The sequence below is a fragment of the Zophobas morio genome, unplaced genomic scaffold (genome assembly GCF_036711695.1).
Source record: "Zophobas morio isolate AGI-343-1 ecotype UQ-CSIRO unplaced genomic scaffold, CSIRO_AGI_Zmor_V1 ptg000037l, whole genome shotgun sequence".
NCBI classification, from domain to species: domain Eukaryota; kingdom Metazoa; phylum Arthropoda; class Insecta; order Coleoptera; family Tenebrionidae; genus Zophobas; species Zophobas morio.
This window is the reverse complement of record NW_026972142.1, coordinates 79,693-97,784: the sequence shown is the minus strand read 5'-3', so window position 1 is coordinate 97,784 and position 18,092 is coordinate 79,693. Positions and strand designations below refer to the sequence as shown.

Genomic DNA, 18,092 nt, shown 5'->3' with positions numbered 1-18,092 from the left:
CAAATGAGGTGCACGGGCCAACATAGAAGTCAACAAATCAAAGGCGCCCGCCGCGGCCTATATAATTAAAAAAAACAACAATCTACTATTTAAGATATAAATAAAATATTATAAAATTCCTGCGCATCCGATACGTCCAACGTTGGTGTCACGTGTTCAATAAGCTTGAGAATTGTCTCCTCGTCCACCAATAACAGAGAATTTGATAAAAAAGTTCGTACGGTCTTAAGAGCACTTGCACGAGGTGTTCCGGCCTTTAGGTAGTAAATATTGACTACGCAGGTCAATAAAATAATTATTCATTATAAAAATAAAATTTAACATTTATTGTAAGTCCTGTAGTTTCGTTATTATTTATTTGTAATAAATATTAAACCAATAGAAAAACTGGACTGTTTTTATTGGTACTAATAATAATTTATATAAAAATAGTCGCGCAAACCTTCTTTTCATATTATAGATGAAATATTCATAAAAACCTCTTTAAAAAGCTCAGCGATAGCGAGAAGTAAAGGGGATACGGCTGTTATTATAGAAAATAAAATAGATAATAAAAAGTAAAAAAGTAAAATATTTTTTAATACTTCTAGTAAAACAAGAAGAGTTGGGTGAAACGGCAATACGTTCAAAGCCTATTATATTTTAAGAATAATAATAATAATAATAATAATAATAATAATAACTAATAAAAGAAAGAACCTTCAAGGGCTACAAAACGAAAACTTTCACTACGCAAAGAAGCCATCAACGTTTCAACCACAAACTCTAATAAAAGTAGTTCAAAAAAAGTATATAAAATTATATATACGAAATAAATATTTACAGCCTAAAAAATTTTAAGGAAATCAAAAATATAAAAAGTTGAGAGTTTTTACATATAATAAAGAATTTCATAAAAGAAAAAAAAATTATTTATAAAAATAATAAGTAAAAACGTTTTTAAAAATTTTCTTAATAATGAAAGTATCAAAAATCCTTCATAAAAAATAAAAAATTGATAATTCATTAAAATAACAGAAATCAAATAAAAACTTATCGTAAAAATTTTTAAATATTTCTTTGCATCGACATAAAATAATTAATTCATTATAAAAAATATATAAATTTATAATAATATTTCTTTTTCCATTAAATTTTAAAATTCATTGTAATAAAAATAATGAAGATTTTAAACTAATAAAAAAGTATCAGTTTTCTTTTTTAACTACAAAAAAAAATTAAAAATCCATTATAACAAAAAATCAAATAAAAACATAAAAATTTTTAAATAATCATAAAAATATCAATTTTTTTCCATTAAAAATATTTGAAAATTCAATATAACAAAAATAATAAATAATAACTTTATAAAACTTTTTAAATAATATTAATTTTTTTCATTAAAAAAATTTCAAAGTTCAATAAATTTTAAATAAAAATTTCAACCAATAAAGATAACCCCAAAATAATAATAATAATCAACCGTTTTTAAGGGCATCAAGAAAAGCGCCGAGATATGTTTGTATCAAAGACAATAAACATAAAGATTTTCCTTTAACTGAGAGTTCACTATTTTCACTTGAAAAAATAGAAACGGCCCAATCGTGAAGATAATTGGCCAATGCACTGTTGAATATCATTATCACTATTTAATGAAGTGTATACTTATTTTTTTTATAAAAAAAATAATAGTTTCTTCATTATTACTGCTTAATAAAATAATTTTTTTAATAAATAATAATGAAATTTTTATTATATAAATAAAGTTTATGTTTTATTATAATATTTTTTGGTACACTTATTTATAAAAGTATATTTATATTACTATTTTATATTATTAAAAATGTTAAACAAATATGGAAAAGACTTTTATTATATGTTTGTGTCGTTTATTATTTATTCTATAATTATTTAAAAAATCATTATTTCTTATTATATATTTTATTGTACTGATATTATTTAATAAAGTGTATGTATATTACTACACTTGCTATGTAAAATAAGTATTATTTACATATATATTTATTATATTTATTTCTATTTTTTTATCGTTACTATTATTATTGTTGTTTTATTAATTAAAAAAATTTCATTTTATTAATACAATACTATTTATAATAATAGTACTGTTAAGTTTTCATTTTTATTTTTTTATTGTTAAATTATTTATATAAAAAGAATTATTATTTAAAGTAATTAGTAATTATTTACTTTTATATAATAGTAAGTTTCTTCCACGCACTATTAATGGTTAATATAACACATTAATATATTATGAAAGTATAACACAATTTACTTATTATATATTATTAAATAAAGTATTATACAACTTTATTATTTAATTGTTTTCTCATTAAAAAATATTCACTTCTTAGCTTTCTAATATTAATAAACTATAAAATAAAAAAACTTCCATGAACTTTTTTATATTTATTTTATTTAAAGCAAAAAGTTAGCATTTTTTTTCATTATATTTTTTTCAGCTGTTTTAAAATAAATATAAAAAAGTTTAAACGTAATAAAAAAATAATACATAAAATTCTTTTATAAAAATAAGAATAAAAAACGAAATTCATTCCAATCATTGAACCTTTTCATTATTAGAATTGATGTTTCGTTATTAATATATTTATTATTATTATTAAATAATATACCCAACATCTTCAGCATTAGAGCCTATCGCAACCGAAGAAGCGACCAAGGGAACTAGTGTAATGAAGAGTTCCTAAAATTGTAAGCCAATAATAAAAAGTTATAAAGGCCAACCAATAAATAAGTAAAAAGTTTTCTATGATATACAAACTAAATAGTAACCAATGAATCGCTGAGATATACAAACTAAATAGTAACCAATGAATCGCTGAGAATATTCGAGTGCACTTCGAGTGACGCTTCACAGATTGGCTGATAGACCCGGAAGCACATGTAATTGCTGTTTTCCAAACCCTGATGAACTAATAATGGCGATAATAAATACACAAAACTTCAGGCTTCATAAATATCGCGCTAATTTCGTGTAAATATTTTTACATATTACTATTTTTAGTGAAATCTAAAAAAGCATGCTTCGATAGAGAGTTCAAATAAAAATTACCTATGAAATTATTGACCATTGAAACAACAGAACGCTTCAGGACGGGAGTGGATTTGGGAGCCAATAGTATGCAAGAAAGCGCTTCGGCTTATAAGCCTCATAAAGAATGCTTTAAAAATATTATGAATGCATAAAAGTACCCAACAACACGCGCTCGCCAGCCAAGCAAGAAAATTGTGACTTGCTGAGTTCAGTTAAAACTTTTAAGCAAGCGGAAAGCACGGCTTCCTTGCTGCGCCTCAACTAATAAATAAGTTGTTGGTTGAGTACTTTTTCATTACTTTTAGTTTTTTATATATATTATTCTCTAATTATATATTTTTATTAAGTAAAAAATGTTGATTTTTCCTTAATTCATTGGTTTATGTTCATTATTATTCGTAATATATTTTTAATTATTTATATGTTTTATATGGTTCAGTATGAATATATATATATATATGAAAAGTCGATTTTGTATAAAGATTTGTTTTTGTTACTATAATTCCATTTTTTTATTATTCATTTACTTTTTCATTATTTTTTTATATATTAATATTAACTAATGGAAAACCTTTTTAATCAGCGGTCCAATAAGCGGCGAAAAAATATCAACGCTGCCACGACACGTCCGAATAAAACTCACCACGGCCACAGCTTTAAAAAAAGGACCAATGAGCTACCATTAAAGATAAAAATTTCTACCAATGGCTGAATACTACCAAGCTCACAAACTGCAGTGAAAACCAATTGCTCGTATTCATATTGAATTCTATTGGCGCTGCAAAAGCAGAAAAATAATCTCAACAATGAAATTCTGGAATTTATTGAAAAAACCAGCAGAGGACCACCGAATCGAGCCCAGCAACGAACGAAAAGTTATCTTCATCAGAAAGGCGAGTCCGCTTTTGTCTGAAGGCTTCCTTTTCAAGCGTCGGCAAGGAAGCCTTTTTCACGTGTTCAGCGTAGCTAAAAATGCAGCTAAGCAGTTGACTGCAAGCCAGTCGGACTTTATAGGATTGGTCATCGTTTTCACTAAAAGTTTCCTCATCACTATGCGAGTATAAAATGGTTAACTCAGCAAACAACTACAATCGCTTACTCTTCGTGCTCAGAATCGGTGGAGCTTAGCTACATTAATAATGATAAAATAAGGTTTTCATTATAGAAATTGTAATTAAAAGAATTTTTTATCACCTCAACTTCGGATTCCCCAAAAGTTGGATCGTATGAAATATACTGAACGCCTTTATATTAACATAAAAAAGTATTGATTTTTTCTTCTCCAATAAACGTGTTTAGTTATCAGTAGTACCAATCCTGATAACCTCCTTAACAAACGGAGACATCTGATTGGGGCATTTTCGAAAAAGCGCGTTTAAACACTACAACGTAAAGAATGTCATAAAAAACTACGAGGATATTAAAAAATATATATAATATAAGTACTATTTGAAACAAAAATATTATTGGGTAGCTTAGAAGATTTTTTTAAAACTTTTCTTAAGAGTTTTTCTTGAAGTCCCTCTTCTTCGCTATCTCTAAAAGCAGGAAAAAAAAGTGGTTGAGGAACTCAGAGGACTTGCTCACTCTATGAAATTAGTAGCCCATTTTTCTCTTTTTTTTTTTTTATTGGTGAAAACCTGTACTCTTCCAATAAATATGTCTACTTTATTATGAATTTTACACGAGGTTTTGCATGTGTTTTTCATTTATTTTTTGATTGGATATACATATTTATGATAGTAAAGGTGAGCTATAGGAGAGCTACAATTGTACTATCTGGTTCCCCAAGGGAATAAGCCAGTACAAAATGAAAGTAAAAAATATTACTAAGTTTAAAAACTATATATTTCAATAAATTTACTGCAAATCATTTTACACGTTGAAGTTTAAGTCAATAAAATCAATAAAAAAATTGATTATTTATAATTTATAAATTAAATATAATTTTTGAGACAAACAAAAATTTTTTAATACCAGAATGGAATCTACAAGAAATTCTTCACCTTCTTCAGAATTTGGTGCGTTCAAATCTTCAAGTAAACTTATAACTAAACAAAAAAATAATGAAGTTAAAAGTTTATGACCAATTAAAATAAAAGATTTACTAAGCAAGGCTACGCGTGGGACATGAGGGTAAAGTTGATCGTCCGTTTTGTAGCTTTAATTTAATTACACATAAAAAAATTCAGAAGAATTCAAAAAGGCTTACGCAATTATAGTCAAAAGTTTTATAAAAATCTTCATAAAATTATTGTTATCCGCTTTCATCCCTTTTTTTTGTAATAAATTTATAAAAAGACCCACAAAAGTTTTACAGATTCGAAGGCTAAAAGTTTTTGTATGAGTACCTGGAAGAATAGAATCCTCTATAATCTCATAAAACAACGTGTCTGAAAGAAAAGGGCTTAACGCACCTGTACAAAAAAAAGGTTTCAAAGGATTTCTTTTCAAGAAATGCAAGATAACAAAAGTAAAATGATATTAAGTAAAAAAATTAACAAAGTCAGATTTTTTTAATAAGGAAGCAAAAAGAGAATAATTAAGTGAAAAGTTGTTAAAAAGAGTTAAAAAATACAAAAAAAAATTAAAATAAGAAGTATTAAATTATTATATAATAACTACCAAATGCACAAATCACTCGATTCTGGTTCACAGCAATCTGCGTTTTTAGGGCTGAAAGAAGAACCTTTTGAAATTATAAACTTAAAGTTACTACTTTTTCATAATCTTATTACTGTATAAAAGTTTCGACATCTTTTTTGAAAAATAATTTTTTAAAAAAATTTAAATTATAAAAATATAAATTACTTGCTCTTTTTAAAAAGAAATTAATAAATAACGGAAGTGGCGTAAGTAGACCTTAACGGAATTTATGTGCGCCGGTTTTAATAAAAGTCCATATTTACTATATAACTCGACCAATATGTTTAAGGCTTCGTAATGAGCTTATAAAGAATAACAATAAAAAGAAAATTACTACACGTCCTTAAAAAAAAAAATTCAGTTAATAAATAAAAGTATTAGCGAAAGAAAACAATCTAAAAATATATTACCTGAACTTTGATTTGAACTTTCTAAAATGTTCAATAGATGACTATTTAACTGTAATAATAAAGCAGTGCAACTGTCAGATATTGGTAACTGCATTATAGAAAGTTTAATTCCTTTATCATTTTTTAAAAAATTTAGTTAATTTATGAATGTGACTTAAAAAAAAAGGCTACCCATGAAGGATATGTCACGTAAGTTTTCATCTTCAGATAAAATGTTACGACAGAGATGAGATATAATCAACTCTTTTTGAGAGTCTCTCACTTTCAAAATAAGAATTTTCAAACTATATAGAAAAAGAAGGGGTTTACTATTATAAGCAAAAAAATAACTTAAAAAAAGAGACCAACTCGCAGCAAGACTTTTAACTTCCCCATTTTTATCAGATAATAAATCAAGTATGCGACAAACAATAGCAATTTCCAACTCTTCGGGGAGCTAAAAGTATAAAAAATTTTTAAGCAAATGCTTGATTTTACAACTTAATATTAAAAAAAATATACAGCAGTGGCTTCATCAAAAAGTTGCAAGTTATTTAATAAATCATTTACAGCCATAAAACGAAAATCTGAAAGTTGGAAATCAATGTAAAAACTGTTTAAACATTATTATTGACCCAGAAAACCTTTATCCATGCTGTTCATCCTTTCTATAAGGGAGTTTAGAACATTTACTTCAACATTTTTATGCCGATGCATAGTTTATTAGAAGAAAATATATAATAAAGCTTTAGGAGAACTAAAAAAGACTAGAATCAGGTAAGGCTAAGCTAACTATTACCCACTTATGCTCTTCGAAGTATAGTTGCAGCACGGTGTTACTCCTACCGGTAACTTTTCAAGGCATCCAGTTAAGTTTCTTAAGCTTTCAACATTTTACGGTTTTTAGGAAAGAATTCCATATTTTAGAATATCTTTACATTTTGCAAAAAAATTTTATTTCTAAATTACAATTCTTTGCTGAGCTAAACTCACGCCTTTAATTTTGGAAAGTGTAAATAACTTTTTCGGTTTACTTAGTTATTATAAGTTACTGTTAAATTGTATTAAACTAACTTTTCAAAAAAAGTTTTATTTATATTTGGGATAAAAAAGTTAAAAATACAAGTAGTATTTAAAATATATAAAGCCTCTGTAACAAAATAAACCTAAGAAAGCTGGGTTATAGAAGCTCGCTATTATTTATTCAGTACCAAACTTAAAAATTTTAATTAAATTAATAGCTAAAATGTAATATAATACAATAGTTACACTAGACTATTAAAAAAAAAAAATTAAAGCGCGGTAAATTAACTTAAAGTTTTCGTCGCTTTTCTAAAAGAGATTCAAGAAAGCCATAACTATTTTATACAGGTAAGTACATTTTCCTCAAAGGGGTTTTATTTAAGCTCTTTCTTTTTTCCTCAATTGTCCCCAACACTTTTTATGCGTTAATAAAATAAAAAAAGCCTAAGGTTACTAGAGAGAAACGGGGAAGAAAAACTACTTAAAACAATAACATAGCAACAAAAATATTTATGTTCAAAATGAATAATTTTGTTTTTAATAAATATTGCTTTCCTTTATATATATAAATCGCATAAAATGTTAAAATGAATCACGCAGTACATATTAGTCTTTTTTTTTATATAATCTATTAATATTGCTTTTATGCTTTTCAATCATCAAACTAATAATTTAAAATATTTTTTTAAGGTATATACATATGAAGCCGTCTTTGGTTATAACTATAAGTAAAGATCATAAAGTTCTATGGAAATAAAAAGCGCGAAAGTAACAGCAACTAGAGTAGAGTAATAGGAATTCCGAAACTTGTTTAAAATAAAAAAGTAAACTAAAACAAAAAATAAAGATAAGCAAAAATTATGAAAAGAGCAATAACATTATAATAAAACTAAAAGAATAAATAGGAAACGACTAAAAGTTAAACAGAACAGTTAAAGCAGAACAGCCAAGAACAAAAGTTACAAAGCGCTTTATCATAGGGAATATAACATAACCTAAAATCCTTCCACCAGCTTGCTCTAACCCAACCGAGCAACAGAAGTGCTCGTGCCTGCCTAATTAGGTACAAGATGTTAAACCCTTTAGGGCTAAATCATCTTTTACATAAAGTGGCAAGCATTTTCTCGTCAATTGTTGATCTTTTGTTCCCTTTTCTTGCTTAAAAAGATACCGTTAGTCTGTTTCAGAGTTTGCGTACCAATAGTCTGTGTGATCAAGTGGTTTCTATTTAAGTCTTACTTTGTCATACAGCTCCAGCAGGACTAACAGATGGCAAAGATCAGTTGTGGAGCGCCTCAATTACAGTCGGCAAGCGAACGTTCGCCATAGGTTCATTTTGTGGGTTAATGACGTACAGCCCGCTAGTATCTGTCTATAATTATGGGCACGGAAGGCCGGTTGTTTTAAGTGCATGTCGCACAGGGTTTGAAGCATTGAGCATAAAAAGGAAACTTAAGTCTGTCTTAAACGGCTCGCTAGCGAGTTTATAAACTTCAATCACAGACACATTACCAAAATACCCCTTGGTCGGCTAGGCAGAAGATATTTCTAGTGCTGCAATACATAGAAGAGCAGGCAAATAAAATCGGTTTTCGTTTAATACTTCATACATTTAGGAAAGTTGTAAAGAATAAAGTGTAGTTAGAGAGGGGTTAAGCCTCGTGCTTGACACAAATTCACCCCTCAACCTGGCTATATTTTTGCATCTTATTTCCTACATTAAACGCCGTCCGCAACAGGAGGCGCATATAGAGGCACTTAACCATTGTCATATTTAGGTCCTTAACTGGCTTAAGCATCGCTACTAGCAATTATTTCTTACTATAATAGAATTGTAGCCAATGGACATTTACGTTTTTTTTAAAGTGAAATGATTATTATAAGAAACAGAAAACATTTTATTCGCAAGCACTCCATTGCTATCAACTTCTTTTTGTATGTATAACCAGATTGAAGAGTTACAGCACTGTTTGACGAGCATCGCATCTTGCTTTTACTTATAATATGTTGAGTGAAACGAAAAACCAGCTTCAATCTTTCGCGGCCTTTAAAATAGTTAGTTATGCCTCAATTTCGCCGTGTTACATGATTTCTAACCTCAGCTATGGCACAGCGTGGATGTTTTTTCGAATTCTGTCTTATAAACTTTTTTCTAATGGCCTCCCTAGATTTGATGCATTTCCGTTAAATTTCGCTGACCAAGTAAAAAGTCGATGATTTGGCGCTGCACACTTTACACCTTAAACAGGAAAATTTTCGACTTAACTCTAAGAATTTAATTTATCCATTTAATATTAAGTTTACTAATTAATGGTGTTACTTTTTACTCTTGACTTAGTGGAGCCCCCTATGCGATTTATGCTATAATAAAAAGGCAGCATCGGACAAAAAAAATTATTTTTGAATTATGTAATCATTATTATTTTTGGAGATACCAAACGTTACATACGGTATGGATGACCGAAAGCAAACATTAACTGTTTTAATAAATAATGCATCGTGTTATTAGTAACCCTAGATCACTAAATGAGTTTATTTTGTTTGGTTGGTTGGCTTTGGTTTGAGTTTTTATCAATTACCAAGCCCTCCAGACTAAATGGAACAACTACGAGACAGAGAAACGCGAAAAAGAAAAAAAATCCCATGAATCCTATTTTTTTTAGCATTGGCAAAATACCACCGGTCTTCTTAAGACCTTAAGCCGCTTAATCTGGATCCCCCTCTTCTGCAGGGGTTGGAGGAGGAGTGCCCCCCAGTGTACGCTCCTTAGAGAGCTATAATGACCGTCCCGAAGGACTGAAAAAGGGGTAAATATCGGGCCCGGGCTCCCACCATTTGGTCTAGTGTTGTGGAAACCGCTAGAAACCACCACCGGGAAAGGCAGCACTAAGCACAAGACCCGAGGCCACCTGGAGACCCAGGCCAGCAGGGTCTCCCCGACTATGAGCCCTCACTAGAAAGGAGGAAACCCGTAATGAACCTTTTATCAAGTATATATGCACATATATGGTACGCTAATACAATAATCCTACATTTTTTAGATCAAATGGCCTTAATTAACATTTACAATCTTTTAATCTTTAAAATATCATAAAAATTTACTAGCGTTTTAAGCCTCCAAGATAGGTTATTGAGGAATTATTGAAACACTTACCCCTGTGGAGGTGACATCTGAGATCGCACTACTTCTAGAAACTTGTTGTAAGCGTGCAGTGCAAATTAAATAGTAAATAAGTTGTAAAAAAGGTGAACAACGGAGCTGCAGGTATTTCACTCAGTAATAGCAATCACATTAAAATTTTAAGTGTAAAGATGTTCATCTACCATAAACATAATTATATTTAATTATTTTTTTTTAAAAATGTCTTTACAGCAATATGTTACGAGCTGTAAAACTATATAAAAGATAAACCTTTTTCCATAGAAAATTTGTTAACTTTAATCCCCAAGTCATCGACTTTTCAAGAATATATATATATATATGTGTTATTAAGCTCAAATTAGATTATAAAGACGCCATTAAGTAAAAATATTTATACCTTTTATACCTTTGTTAAAGGCACTAATAAAAAAAAAAAAGTAAAAAAGCGGACAATAATTGTTGCCATCAGTTACTTCATTTATATGACACCATTAGGCGTTCTATTAAAATCTTTATTATAGTAACTCATGATCCTAGTTCAGACGCTACAGGAATTTTTGAAAGGTGATTTAATAATATAATAAAGAATATTTCTACACGGTAGGAGGTCATTTATTCCGTTTTATAGCAATTAAAATTTAATTTACTTACTCTTAATTTAACCGTAAAGATTATATGATATTTAACTAATTTAAAATAAAGTAACTAATATTATTTAGGGTAACAAGGTGGTGGGGGGGGGATGAGCCCTTGCTATTTAACTTGCTATTTCGAAGACCTGTTAACCAGTTTTTCGGAGAATTAACTGTCTTTAACCTATTATCTTATATACTATAGGCATCCCTTTTCCTACTTTCTGGTTTTCTTTGAGCAGTTTACACCAATCTCTATTAAGAAAATTGAATCTCATACAAGGGTTTTAAAAGTCAAATTTAAGGGAACTTGGAGATCTAGGTCACAAAAAAAGCTGAAGGTCGAGCTATCCAGCTTTAGTTTGCTGTAGGTACTAATAGATTAGACTGAGGTAGTAATAACAAAAATAGTTTGTTTCTTCGCTCACAATATTCACTTTATAAAATGGTACAATTAAGCTGTTAACTTCATTGTAACAAAAAATCTATATTACTATATAAAGTAAAATAATATAAATATATTAATGGCATTACTAAGTTTAATTGACTCCAAAAATGTAAAGATGCTGTCGTTAACCTCGTTAGCATTTATTATCCTACCAAGTACGCATATATTTGCCTCATATTACTCTTACTAGGCTAGGGATATATAATAAACCTTTTGCCTGGTAGGACTAGTAAACATGTACACTATATAAATTTGTTTCAATTTTGCGTTCATTTGGTATAGACTAACTTTAAAATAACGTAATGGATTATTGTAAAATTTATACACAGTAAACTTCTACGTCCTAGCTGCTTTTTAATAATACTCAATCTAAATTTGCTTTAATAATCGAAAAGATATGAGCTTGTAAAATTGAAACAATTTTGGACGTAGAAAAATTTTAATTTAGTAATCGAGGTTTTAATAATTAATATAGCTCCTTTGGCATACTAACAATTAGATTTTAGCATTGATCAAGTGTTTTATTTATTTATAAATTTATTATGCAAACAATAAAACATTGACGGCAGTATAGAAGCGCAGATAACATGGTCCGAGCAAGTGCAGCTGGAGTTTTTCAACTCCCACCGTGGTAACTTATCCAACTTTCTTTCCTAATTTTCACTATCGCTCACGAAAGAATGGTCACCGGGGGAAAGTTGATAAATGCTGTAATATTTGGTTCAATTTAGCCTAATAAAATATTACTTGTGGCAAATTTTTTAATAAACAGACAAATATGTTACAGCAAAATCGTATTTATAAGGCAGTGTATAGGACAAAAAAAATTAAATTTCATTAAAAAACCTCTCTATATGTAATTACCGCACGCGCTTTCTCGGCATTCTTGCCACTGATTTTACAACTTTCCTGCTGGATATTGTCCCACTCTCTTTGGAGAACCCCTTGCAGGTTTTCTTTTAGTCCCACATCCTTTCCTGACCTTTCTATCAAGTTCATCCTATTATTTTTCTATCAGATTCAAATCCGAACTTTGGGAAGGCCACGCCATGATTTGGAGGGCACCTTCCTCTTCTTTGCCAGCTAGTAACGTTTGGATAATTGACCTGCATGATGGTAAAAATTATTATCGGTTAAGGCACTCTCGATGGCACTGTCTTGCTTCCCAAGATGATGACTTTTTTTTGTGAGTAATCCCAGCAATTATAACCAAATCTCCTTGGCCGGCAAAAAAGGAAAAATCCTAAACACGAGCCACCTCCGTGTCTCATTGTTGGAACTACACAGGCCAATAACATTTTTAGTCTTTGTTTCTTTGAACAAAATTCTATGTATTTGTCCGAAGACTTTATATTTAGATTCGTCAGCCCACAATACACTATTTCAGTTAATTTCATGCTCTCTGGCCCACCCAAAGGCGTTTTGTTAGTTCCCCCTCGAATTAGTAATTACCGTACAGCACACCGACCGTGTAAATTGGTTAGATGTAAGCGCCTTTCTACGAACTTACGGAAACTTTACTTAGCCGTCCCCAAATAAAATCTGCGGTTATTTCAGGGACTGTAAGGCGTCTCTTTTGCTATTCAATTTGAACTTTGGTCGTCGGCTGCTGAGGTGATGCAAGAGGAACCAGGGCGCTTGAGGTCTTTAAGATTTCCGCATTCTTATAAAGGACGAACCCGCCTCTCAACAAAGTACCGCACTGGAAAACCTTTTCGGTGGAGGATTCCAATCTCTGAACGTTTTCCAAACCTTAAGGCCTTTCCACCAGCCATTTTGGATAAGCGTACTTCCTATAGGTGCCCTTGGTAACACACCACTTATAAAAACTATTCGCTTAGTTTATGTGAAGTCTACAGTATAAAAAAATTAATCAGGATTGGGATACTCTACATAATCGGGCGCTTTTAAGAACTTGGTAACTGCCCAGTGGTTTTCATGTGGAAATTTCTGTATTGGGCAAGTCGTCAACATTTGAATTCTAAAACTCTTCTAAATTATACATTCACTTCAGGATTTTATTAATATAGTTCTAACCTCATAAGAAATTTCCGTTGCGAATTTAATAAACACTGCACTCAGGTTACTATAATTTGAATTTTTCTTAACTGCACATAGGGTGAAAAAAAAATTTTAATAATAACTTTCTGTTATCGATAACATACACTGTGAACAGAACTCTAATGAGTGCTTTCTTTTTTTAAAACCTGTCGTTACAATTTTTTTTTTGTCAACTTTCTTTTTTAAACCAGGTTTAAGAAAACTTTTTTTTAAACCTTTCTTTAAAACAGTCCCACAAACATAACCAGCAGCAAGAATTAACCCAACTCTTCAATCCTTCGTGAGTGTTTTATTTATTTATACTATCGTACACAAGTCCAAAGCTCGTTCATGTTAGCAGGCGCGGATTCGTATGAATTCAATTTCCTCTTTAAGATTTTTTATGCATACTTAATGGGATTAAGATCGGAAGAATGCGGAAGCCAGCCTAGCTCTTTAAACGACTCTAATTGAAGTCATGGTCGCACGGAGTGCAGTGTGACAGGCATTAACCCTCTGAAAACTGTTTCATCAAGATTAAGCTCATACAAATCGCATGTTTTGGTTAGGTCATCTTAACAATGTCAAATACTTGATTACAGTAATGCTTCCGATCACTGTTCCAAATGTCCAACACCCCTTTAGATATTATATCGATCCTCCATGGTTACACGTGCGCACGCCAGATCTTAACACCACTTTATACCATTTGAATCATATCCACTGATCTTGGTCTCTGTTGGAAAAATTACTTTTTCTTAAGACAGGTACGGCCAAGTTGCGTACTTCTTCGCTAACTCAAATCTTAGTCCTTGTGACGGTCTGCCAAAGCGAATTCTCATGGAGACCAGCAGAAAGCAATGCTGTCGATTTATGAGAAATCTGCGACTCTCCGTCGCACATTGGTAACCCCTAGCGAGTCTGATCCTCACAAGAGACCATAGTCACGACAAGAACGGTTGGTAAATAATCACAATTGTCGATAGAGTCAAATCTTAAAACTAATCTATCTAATGTTGGTATGATTTTTGAGGTTTCCTGTGCAGGTTCGATTGCCCCGATGTCACTTCCCGAATAAGTCGAGCTTGTACGTTTTTTTAATATCATTGGACGCCCAGGTCCATTGCAAGGACGATTTGTATCATATTGAGCTTTTATGTGAGATAAAGTGGCTTCACTGACATCTTTAAGAGTGATCTCCATATAAGATTTGCCTTCTAAAAGGCATATTAAATCATTTTTTTATTGATTGAAAGTTTACGAATTATTAAATTAAGTCCTCTAAATAAGCTATCTTTTATAGTCACTCAAATGCTTTAAAGAAAACTTCATTGACGGAGCGATCATGAAAATTTCGTATAAAGATTAAAACAATTTTGCACTAAGGGGGTCACGTGCAAAATCGTTTCAGTTAGTAAAACTTTAAAAAGAGATAAACTTGAGTAAGAAAGCGATTCCTATAATATCAACTACATCAAATAGATTTAAATCTAAACTTAAATATATATAAAGCGGACAATGAAAGCATTTCCTAATTAAAGCGCTAGATATTTAAACGAAAAAAATTTAAAAAGTATAAACAATTTCTAAAGATAGTGTAAAATAATTAACATAAGGGTAGATAGAAAGAGAAGAGAAAGCCACATGTCATTTTCCTGTTTTGATTTACAATTTTGCAATGTACTCTTTGCTAAAATTATGATTCCAATTTTTCACTGGCTCACGTGGATATACTGAAGAGACCAAAGCGGTAATGCTATTTTTTATGCCGAGCTTGTTTTAGCTGTTTTAGTTATCGTCTTTTCTTGGGCTTCTGTCCTTGCTTTAGTCGATAAACCACGTTTATTACTTCTTTTTATAGTAGTCAATGTAATTCAGGACACCTTCATAGGGCTTATTACCCTATAGTTTCCAGCAGGAACAGGCGTTTTGGCATAGATACCTTAGAGTTCTTAAAATTTTTTTTCCTGATAATAATTATATTTTTTAAATTCTATTTTTTCTTTTATAAAACCTTAAACTTATTGCATGACACTTAAGCTCGACAAATAAATTATTTTTTAATACTTAAAGTAAAAGCATATTAAAATATTTCATAACCTTTTGGGGTTATTATCATATGAATTAATTATCCTAAGGTTTTTTAAAAAGGTTTGACGAAGGTCAAACATTATATATGGTCGGTTTACGGTTAAATAAAAGCTATATTAACACGATTACTTTAGTATCCCGCATTGGGTTTATAAATTATAACGCTGTCAATTCGGCAAATAGTACATAGCAGATAATATTGTGGCATCTTTAATTCATTATTTAGCTGTGCTTAGTACCTAATGTGTCTTAGAAGCAGCAGAGCGGCTTTTTGGTGGCTGAAGACTGCATAGCTAAACGTTTAACCTTCTAACTCTATCAAACACTGACTATGTATCTCTGACTGCAATTATTAACCTAAAAAAAAATAGAGAAGTAATAACCTTACTATAAAGAGTTTAGTTTTATTCGATGCAAAATCAATTTAGGGGTATTATTTGACAGATTGTGTTAGGGTATTTAAACCCTTACTAACCGGTATCTAAACCTTTAAGCCCTTTAAAATTACTTGAAAACAAATTTATATATAATTATATATATAATGTACAGATGTTTCTAAAACAAAAAGGCAATAAAAAAATTAACACGACTGCCGGATTATTTTAAGTGAACCTTTATTATATACTAACAACTAAGCAATGAAATAATCAATAATGATCATAAAATTACCTGAAAATGGTAATTTGCGTTTAAAACTTATTAACGGGGATCTTTTCCTCAACAGGATTGAGAGGAATATCATATATTCCTCGACGTTATGGTTATTCATTTGATAGATCCCTTACTCCGCCAAATATTAAACGCCATCTCATTAAGGAAAAAAAAATTTGTATTAAGATCTCGAGCTCCATTAACCTCTATGAATATAATATTTGTCATTTTTAATTAAAATTTTGTATATTTTACAACTTTATAAGCTAAACTTACGAGGGGTACTAGCACCATTAATATTAATTTAATAGATTATTTACAAGCCATGAAAGTTAACGCCCATCTTATTAAGCTTTAATAAGGACACAGAGGATCATTAGCAATTATGTTTTTAAAAAATCTAGGAATTTGTCTTTTTGTGCAGCGATAAGTAGGATTAGTTGAATTTATTGTTAATTGCGAACTGTTATTTATTGGGGTTTTAATAAAAAAGCTGCATGTCTGATAAAAAACAGAGTTTATTTTTGTATTTTGTGGGTTCTTTTACGAAAATGTCGCGGTTAAAAGCATGATGGAAGGCTATAAGTGTAATTATTACTCAACTCCCTACTCTTTTTCTCCGTTTCTGAGATTTGAGCTAAAAGCAAACTAATGCTGGGGGTAACTTTAAGAACCAGTATGAACTGTCGGGGTTATTACAAAAATATATAATATTTTTGTTTATCCTTGGTTTATAGCAAAATAAATCAAAAAAAAAAATTGTTAACAGTATATACCCTATTTTACAGCATCAGTATACTACGGTAAGTCTAAAAAAATCAAAATTCACGCTTACTCTCCTGTTACTCTTTAAAAAGCCTATTAATTACGCCCTGCAAATGAATTAGGAATTGAGTGTCTTATTGTACTTCAAGAACAATGGAACTGAAGTGCTTCTTAAAATCTAATATCTCCTTCTCCTTTTAAGCATATACCGTAAGCAAGACCTTTAAGCAAACTAAGTAAAGGCATCCCAGAAATTGGTAAGAAGTTTTAATTTTTTTTGACTGGTTTTCTCAGGTCAGTATTAATACTTTAAACCGCTTAATCCGCTTCTCCTTTTTTCAAGAGTTAAAAGACAAGAAGGTCCTCTAGTATATCCTCCCGAAGGAGTATCATGGCTGTACCAAAGGGCTGGGGAAGAGCGGAGGTTTATCTGGCGCGAACTCTGTCGTTCTATTAGAATGTATGAGGGCGGGATTATAGACTGAAAAAGAGAGACGCGTTGATGGTAGTTAAATCCACAACCTTGAGTCTGCACTAAGCCAAGAGGACAATACTCGACCCGGTATGACGGTTTTATATATTTAACCTGTTACCTTCGATCCATACGGGGTGGGAACCGCCAAAAACTACCCTCAGGGCAGTAACCCTTCAGAACTAGACCCGGAGTCCTCTGGAGACCAACCAGTCAATCAAGCGCCCCCTCGACCAATAGCTCCCGCCAGAACAAAAAGCTATATTTATACAAAAATAAACAATATTAGATAGTGAAGAGCATAAAGTAATTTAGATTTAGTGACTCTTTAATCATTGGAATAATTAAAGAATTCTACGCTAAGAATACTATTTTTTGCAACAAGTAGCATTTAACCTTTCTAGAGAATAATCGATACCTATTTATATTGTCGTGATTAATATATCATTTAATATAATTAAAAATCTAGTTTAACTATAACTTATACTTAATTTTATTATTAGTATAAACATTTATTTAAACAAAATGCATTAGAATTTAATTGAATTTAAAATTTTATAAAGTTAACGAATTCTAAACCGGGAAGGTCCCATTGGACGCCTTACTCTAAAATTCTTACGTTAGTACTAACATTTATAGTTTAGTGAAATTTAAAGGACTGTATAGGAGAGTAGCAACACTTTTAACATTACTATGAAGCAACTAGTAAATAGTGCCTAATGTCCAACTTCACAGCTC

At 30.4% G+C, this 18,092-nt stretch overlaps 1 protein-coding gene across 1 annotated transcript; it reads right to left on the bottom strand.

Moving 5' to 3' along the window:
• Positions 1-89: 89 nt before the first annotated feature.
• On the bottom strand, positions 90-6,164 carry LOC135139874 (uncharacterized). The gene is made up of 22 exons (XM_064070224.1): positions 6,112-6,164; positions 5,918-6,003; positions 5,681-5,744; positions 5,407-5,472; positions 5,268-5,328; positions 5,164-5,216; positions 5,033-5,106; positions 4,368-4,437; positions 4,250-4,299; positions 4,155-4,183; positions 3,890-4,105; positions 3,775-3,833; positions 3,627-3,709; positions 3,214-3,316; positions 3,074-3,160; positions 2,830-2,933; positions 2,634-2,704; positions 1,463-1,605; positions 700-765; positions 585-632; positions 480-523; positions 90-254 (listed from the first exon to the last, which is right to left on the bottom strand). The coding sequence occupies exons 5-22, from the start codon at positions 5,324-5,326 to the stop codon at positions 90-92; spliced, it is 1,524 nt and encodes a 507-aa protein (XP_063926294.1). The 5' UTR covers positions 5,327-5,328; positions 5,407-5,472; positions 5,681-5,744; positions 5,918-6,003; positions 6,112-6,164.
• Between the last annotated feature and the right edge of the window lie 11,928 nt (positions 6,165-18,092).

Excerpts from the sequence above, each read along its gene's own strand:
- LOC135139874 (XM_064070224.1), bottom strand. The coding sequence starts at position 5,326 with ATGAAAGCGGATAACAATAATTTTATGAAGATTTTTATAAAACTTTTG. Across the intron at positions 5,107-5,163 it reads CCCACGCGTAGCCTTGCTTA|TTATAAGTTTACTTGAAGAT; the intron begins GTAAATCTTTTA and ends TTTTTTGTTTAG. Across the intron at positions 2,934-3,073 it reads AATGGTCAATAATTTCATAG|TTCATCAGGGTTTGGAAAAC; the intron begins GTAATTTTTATT and ends CGCCATTATTAG.